At 31.1% G+C, this 8,125-nt stretch overlaps 1 protein-coding gene across 9 annotated transcripts in view; it reads right to left on the minus strand.

Moving 5' to 3' along the window:
- Positions 1-107: 107 nt before the first annotated feature.
- The window catches only part of LOC108735660 (tropomyosin-2), a 36,732-nt gene continuing 28,714 nt past the window's right edge, over positions 108-8,125 (minus strand). For 7 of the 9 annotated variants that reach the window (XM_025974923.1, XM_025974932.1, XM_025974920.1 and 4 more), the window contains 2 exons: positions 5,974-6,036; positions 108-305 (listed from right to left, as the gene is read on the minus strand). In XM_025974923.1, coding sequence (XP_025830708.1) covers positions 123-305; positions 5,974-6,036 — 246 coding nt within the window. In that variant the 3' untranslated portion in view covers positions 108-122. Of the gene's footprint in view, positions 306-926; positions 990-5,973; positions 6,037-8,125 lie in introns of all 9 variants that reach the window. The other 2 variants (XM_025974917.1, XM_025974911.1) reach the window with 1 other exon arrangement.

Raw genomic sequence — 8,125 nt, forward strand, 5'->3', positions numbered from 1 at the left:
AAGAATCGACCCTTAAATATTATTATTAAAAAATATAAAATATAAAAAGCAAAAAACAACTAACAATATTACTACAGCAGACAAAAGAGCCAAAATTTTAAAGACGTTTTTAGATCTTTATGTTACTGAGAAAAATCATTATAAAGTACATGAAAATCACACAAAATAATACGTCCAATAAAAACTTTCGAGGAAGCCTTTTTTCTACTTGTTTTTTTTGTTTTTAAAAACTCACCTTCAAGTTTGTCAACTTCCTTTTGCAATTTCTGTACGGACCTTTCTGCGAATTCAGCACGAGCTTCAGCCTATAGAGAAAATTATATCATTTTGTGTTCTAGCATCCCTCAAAACTGATTAGTAAAAGCAAAATTTCCAAATTTTCGTATTTTGAATTCTGATTAGGTACAAAATTTCCTTTAGCAAACTTATTTCATTTAATTTACTGTTAATAACTGTATGTATTTAAAAAAAAAAACCAAAGACTAGACTCTAGCGTTAAATTGTACAAATTTGCAAATATTTTAAGACGAAAAACAAACGCTAATAAAAACAAAAGCCATATAAGGAAGCAAGACAAGCAAAATATAAACAAACGCAAAACACTAAACCACAACAACATTAAACAAAAGAAAACACTTGGCAACAAACGACTTACTGTTTCTCATAAAAAATTATAACCGTAAAATCATTGCATCTGAAGTTCATGCAAAATTGGTGCAGTGCTATAAGACTTTAATTAAATAATTATTACAAATATTTTACAACCCACACCAAATCGTTTATGTGTGTACCTATATAATTTAACATGTAACAGTTGTACGACAAATTCTGAAATTTTGATCAGCAATACTATAAAATCTAAGCAAATTTTGTACTTCATTTCGATATTAAATAAATAATAAAAAGAAATTTGTCATTTAACTTACTTCACGTAACTTATCGGTCATTATACGTATTTTATCTTCGCATGTATCTCTGGTAGAAGCGGCCTGCATAAAATAATTATGTACTATACTAATCATGCCAAAACACTAATTAAGTGGCCAAAACCTTGCCGTGAATAATACAAAAAAGATTTCCCAAAATATCGATACCAACACATGGATACAACAATAAATAATTGTATGTTTGCATTTTAAATAGAATTAAAATAACGTTCTTAAACGTATACCTAAGGTGGCGAAAAGAAAACTAAAAGGGTGTAACTTATACGGGTAGGAGTTAGAATAATCTCCCAATCCTGCGTGTGAATGGGGAGGCCAATGTTCAACGATTTAAAAAAAAAATAGAAAATACCGATTTTTAACTCGAAGTATGGCGAAAAGCAAATGGAGGGATTGGGGGGGCGGGTTAAAAAGTAGTAAATGCTAGAAATGAAATATCAATTTTAAACAGAAAGGGTTGTGCAAAACGAGAAGATTACTGTTAAGGATGTTTGAGAGGTACAACCGAAGACGAGAATACATAAAATTAGAAATTCGTGATTAATTAGATTTTGCAGCCTAACATGAGGTAAATAAATACTAAAAAAAAAAGGATACGGTTTGAGTTCAACTTGAAATTTGTCCAAAAACTTTGAATAAAACAAGAAATAACGAATATGGAAAATTTTTAACTGACTTTTGGCAGTGAATATGCCCTGATTTCAACTTCGAAACAAAAAAATATTTAGTTTCAATCTCTATAAATAATGAGCGTAAAACTTTTTAATATGTTTAAATAATAANTCATACTCTACAAACTGTTTAGATAGAGGGTAAGTTGCAAAAATTTTATAAAGTACCAACAATGTTTTTTACCTGCGACTAGACGAGGTAGATAAGGGTATCTTTCTCTTCATTGTGGTAGGTATACAGGTTAGTAGATTTGTTTTAATATTTAAACAACGATTTCGGATTTTAGAATGCATTCTGCGCCAAAACTGCCAACATAGTAAATGATAAACGTACTCGACTTCGAGACGCTCGGCCCTTACCCCGGTCATGACTTTCTGTAAATCATAACTTAAAACCATTCAAAATTTTTGTCTTTCACAGCGTACATCTAATGATGGTAATTTTATAAGCAAAATTACTAATTAAAGTATCGTATCAGACGTAACAAAAGCAAAACATTTAAATGCATATTAAAAATATAATATATTCAAGCCATTTTAGCCCCAAACACTCGATTCACTCTGAAAATAGAAAAGCTAGCAACAATATCTTTTTTGTTATTAATATTAGTCTGTTATCGTTAGTAGCCAGCTAAATCTGCAACAGTTTGGTCCATCTCGTCAGCAATTGCTTTATAGCGATCTTTTTGAGCTGTTAATTCATCTGAAATAGCACAAATTTAGTAGAATTAGTTTTAACAGTAGTTAGGTATTATTAGTACTAGCTTACTACTAAAATACATGCTAAAGATGCATCAAGCAATTCACAACACCGAAAAGTTTCTGTAAAAGTGTACGGAAAAGCTCTGTCAGAGATAGAAAACAGAAGAATAAAAACAAATGTTGAATCAAAAACATAAACTAAAAAAAAAGAGTTGAAGTAAACAAAAATGACAAAAAGAACAAAAGCGAAAAACTGAAAAAAAAACAACAAACAGTAAAACAAAACAACTGAATAAAACAGAGAGTGTATTTGTATATAATATATACAGAAAAATTAAACGTATATTATATTAGAAAACGTAAAATTGATTTCTTTAAACTTCACCAAACAAAAATGTATAAGAGTTTTCAACTAACTTTACATCATCATGTCTTTAAAACTACTCCTAAGTAATCAATTAATTATTAGATCGAGATCAGTAAGTTCCTAGAGAAAAATCGTCTTTTATTCTTCCTTATAGCTACATTATAATACCTGTAATATTAGCTGTATGTAGGGTTGTCTATGCATTGTATTAAAAATTGTAGTTTAAATTATATTAAAAAAAATATAAATTAACACTCCTATCTTCATTTTTATGTAATTAAGAGATGAAAATTCATTAATCTACTTCAAAGACATGCAGATTATATCTCAATTTCAGCCTTTACTTTAAATTATCCCGGCGCCTCCACCAAAATTTTTAACTAGTAATAATTTTTCGTATATATTTTTTATGAAATATCAAAAAAAAGTACTGTAAAACGTCGGAAAACTCTAAATTTTATAGCAGCATCTTTCACCCCGATTTCTTGATAAAATCATTTATTTACTATTCAAAAAAATGGTACAATCCTAGCCAATCATGAAAATTTTATACTTCCACTAATTTTCAGAGGTACACAAAAGCACGTGGAGTACCTTTTCAATCCAAAAAGAAACACTGTTCTCAAAGGACAACAAAAATTAGTTTTTCATCACTTTTAACACATTTAGGACATCAAAGCGAGCGAATCCGCAGGTAAACCCTCACCATCATCATAAGGACGTCAGGCCTAAGACTGACTGGACACGTACCTCCACTCTTTCCTATCCTGAGCTAAACTTCGCATTTCCTTAAAACTAGAACAGCCCACATCCTTAACTATTTGTGAACACTAATCTAATCTAGGTCTACCTCTACCCCTCCTAACTCCTGTNTTTTTTTTGTTTTTTGATAAAATTGTATCTATTATTTTTATACCAAAAATATTCCGGGAGCGCCTCTATTTTTCCCAAATATTTAAACAACGATTTCGGATTTTAGAATGCATTCTGCGCCAAAACTGCCAACATAGTAAATGATAAACGTACTCGACTTCGAGACGCTCGGCCCTTACCCCGGTCATGACTTTCTGTAAATCATAACTTAAAACCATTCAAAATTTTTGTCTTTCACAGCGTACATCTAATGATGGTAATTTTATAAGCAAAATTACTAATTAAAGTATCGTATCAGACGTAACAAAAGCAAAACATTTAAATGCATATTAAAAATATAATATATTCAAGCCATTTTAGCCCCAAACACTCGATTCACTCTGAAAATAGAAAAGCTAGCAACAATATCTTTTTTGTTATTAATATTAGTCTGTTATCGTTAGTAGCCAGCTAAATCTGCAACAGTTTGGTCCATCTCGTCAGCAATTGCTTTATAGCGATCTTTTTGAGCTGTTAATTCATCTGAAATAGCACAAATTTAGTAGAATTAGTTTTAACAGTAGTTAGGTATTATTAGTACTAGCTTACTACTAAAATACATGCTAAAGATGCATCAAGCAATTCACAACACCGAAAAGTTTCTGTAAAAGTGTACGGAAAAGCTCTGTCAGAGATAGAAAACAGAAGAATAAAAACAAATGTTGAATCAAAAACATAAACTAAAAAAAAAGAGTTGAAGTAAACAAAAATGACAAAAAGAACAAAAGCGAAAAACTGAAAAAAAAACAACAAACAGTAAAACAAAACAACTGAATAAAACAGAGAGTGTATTTGTATATAATATATACAGAAAAATTAAACGTATATTATATTAGAAAACGTAAAATTGATTTCTAGATCTAAGTGCAGAAATAATTGACGTAACATTTTGATAATAATATTAGATGTGAGTCGCTATGGTTTAAATTTGCCAATCTATCTACACCTGTGTATATATTAATTTGTGATCTTTAGATGAGAGCTCGTTGGAAGACGATGTTATGTTATCATTTCATCCTCTATAGTAGTAATAACAATAATAATTATATTAATAATAATGATAATAAAGGCTTGCAGGACGTAAAAATAAATTTACAAAATAAGTTCGACGAAGGCTGTGTCCAAATCGTCTCCAATTTCCTTGTAACGTTCTTTCTCGGCGACAAGTTCGTCTGTAAATATTGGAAAATAAAAATGGTAAATAAATGTCACTGAAAACGGATTTCGTCCAAAACACAAGGATTAGAAAACAAATCAGCAGACTGCTCCAAACTTTCCTATTAGTTTAAAAACCTTGTACTTTAGGGCACAAAAAAAAATCACTAATTATATTCGATAAGTTATTACATTAATCGATAATAATATTTAGTAGCCACTGATCTACTTCGTTATTACAAATTTCAACATTACTGGAATTGTCTTAAAAAAATAATAATCGGAAATTTTTAGAAATGCGTTACAAAACCTGTATTATATAAGCATCATTTTTTATGCCCTAAATTTTGACCCCTTTAGTCGCCTCTTACGACACGTTGGGGTAACGGTGGTGCTATTCTGACCCGGCGCCNGATTAACGAATCTCCATAAAATGACGTGTAAAATTACAATTTTTTAAAATTTCAATAACTTTTTAACGGTTTAGTGAATCGATTTGTAATTTTCACAGGAGTTTTGGAACTGAATGAGAAACAGCTATGGGTAGGAAATTAGTGGTATCGAGGGGAGTAATTGGGCTAGGAATATGTGCTAGACATTAAATTTGATAGAAAGAGAAAGTTCAATAACAACTGGATTGGGCAGGGTTAAGAATTAGATAAAAAAAGGGGTTTTGACGGCATGAAATGCTTTAAAAATAAAATTTAATACAACTGCTGGTATGATATTTTGGAAAAGTCCTTCTTGTTAACCACTTTAGGAAAAATATACATGTATATAGATATCAGCCCCCATGTGGATCCCAGTGTGCCTACTCTAGATGTGAAAATTTTAATAATAAATCGTAAGAATTATTTATACATAGAAAAACACAAAAGCCCTCCAAAAGAGCAAATTTTTTAGGGTGATTTTGGTGTGGTTACCTCTTTGAGGGCACCGTCCAGGGTTTTGAGGTGGATCATGTAATTTTCCTCGCGTAGCGTCGCCTAGTCGAGGGCGTCGGTATGAAAGCGAGCAAATAAATAAAAACAAATACACGGAGCGGTAAATAATAATTTTCGCCAACATTTCGAAGACGTCTTTTGTCTTCCGTTCGTTGAAATACTGGCGGAAATTATGAGAATTATTCTCATGCAAATAAAAAAAAACAATCAAAACAAACAAAAACCAAATGAACAATAAAGGCTGTATTATTGAGGTTAACTGCGTTAGAAAACAGTACCTCCTTTAGGCGGGTTGTGAGATTCTTAATTTGGTTTTTGTATTCTTCTTCCCTTTGGTTGGCCTAAACAATATTCAAAATAAATTGCTGTAAAAGAATTATTAAATCTAGATATCGCTAAGGGACAAACTGAAAAATCTGAAACCCAATTTATCCAACATGAAGGGCCATTCAGATTTTACATTTTNAAATTTTCTAGTGAATTCTACTATTTCTACGGCAAGTTCAGTCATTTACATTTGAAAATTGTAATTTTTACATTGTCATAAAAATTTAGTTTTCTCCGTGTTGCGTCAAGAAATGCCTGTAATTGCTTTAGTTTAATTTCCCCGGTTTTACTTTATTATGCATTAGTGGAACAATAAATCTACTAACCCATATACCTACTACCACAAGGAAGAGAAAGATGCCCTTATCATCCTGGCTAGTTGCTGATAACGAACACTGCTGGTACTTTACAAAATTTGTACATCTTTCTCTTTATTTAAACAATTTGTAGAGTGTGACTGTCATTTATTACCCACTACCAATTGTTTTATGAATCTTGAATAAATTGCAATGTACATAATCTTATTAAAAGCTTAATAATCAAAGTGCAGAAGTTTTCGTTGGGGTAGTTAAAGCGAATGTATTTATACCTTGCTTACTTTTGTCGTATTTTGATTGTTCTGACCAATTAACCGTTTACTTAAGGTTAATTGGAACGAAAGGGTTGCTGCAGCAACTACCCGGTATTTCTGGGAGAACAGTGAGATACGTTATGACCAGAAAGGAAAGGAAATATGAAAAACGAAAGCCAAGTTTGAATGAAGAGAAAAACAACTGTAATTTATTCAAGATTCATGAAGCAATTGCGAGTATGGTAATAAAAGAGAGTCATACTCTACAAACTGTTTAGATAGAGGGTAAGTTGCAAAAATTTTATAAAGTACCAACAATATTTTTTACCTGCGACTAGACGAGGTAGATAAGGGTATCTTTCTCTTCATTGTGGTAGGTATACAGGTTAGTAGATTTGTTTTTCCAGTGATAAATAATAAAGTAAAAGATTTACAATTTTGTTATTTATAATCCAAAACCGTCAAATTTAAGCCGAAGCGTCTTTAGATGAATATTAGAAGACATAGATGGATATTCTTGAAGGACAGGGACGTTGTTACCCTCGTGGTAGCCATAGCAAAATTGTAATTATTTTAGGAAAAACAAACAGCAGATTTTAACAAGCAAACGTTTGAAAGGCAACTGAACTAATGATCTTTCGTGATGTACTGGGTGTGCCAAAATATTTTGAAAATCCATGCATACAATTTTGTATAGTTTGAAAAGGTCATTTTTTTAAAGCATTACATGTTTGATTGAATTGTGGCCTTTGACCGTATGGATGACTGCAATATTTTTTAACCGAAGTTGATGGTAGATTTTAGTCGGTTGTAGTTGAAAGAATTTTGCGTAAATACCGAAATTCAAAAGTATTATTACCCCCTATTGAGTGGATGGCATAGAAACATAGTTCAAGTGGTCATTACAGTTTGTTTCATCAATTTCACCCACTTTCTATGCTAAAAGAATTTTCTTGTCAATCCAGACAATATATGAGTGGGAAAAATTTTGTTCGGAAGATTCTCCTGAATACAACGATATAGGTTGTCAGCAGGTAACCCGATCGGCTGTTGTTTAAATCACGATTGTTTAAACAAATGCCAAAAAACAGCCGGAACATTTTTTTTATATTCTTTTGAGCAATGTTCAAGTGATGCTCCGTCATATACTTGTCAATTCCCTAGAATTGACGGCTAGCAACAGTTTGAATTTAGTTTTTAGGTTTTTCTGGGTAATTTTTCCAATTTTGCTCATTCTCATTTCTTCATGAGAACCTTCCTCGCCCTTCAAGCAATATTTAAAAAAAAATTGAAATCGGTCCTGTTGTTCTCGAGTTTTGCGCTTAGCAACACATTTACCGACCCAATTTTACATATAAAAATTAGTTTCTAAAAAAACATATTTTCTTAATAACTTTTTGAAACATTGAAAATATCGATTTTCATAGATATTCACACTTTTAAACATTCATAACTCGGAAAATATAACTTCATAGAAAAAAAGTTCAGAACTTTTTATCGAGATTAAACCAATGAACATAAAGAAAAACTGT

The sequence above is a fragment of the Agrilus planipennis genome, unplaced genomic scaffold (assembly GCF_000699045.2).
Source record: "Agrilus planipennis isolate EAB-ADULT unplaced genomic scaffold, Apla_2.0 scaffold86, whole genome shotgun sequence".
In the NCBI taxonomy this organism is placed as follows: Eukaryota; Metazoa; Arthropoda; class Insecta; order Coleoptera; family Buprestidae; genus Agrilus; species Agrilus planipennis.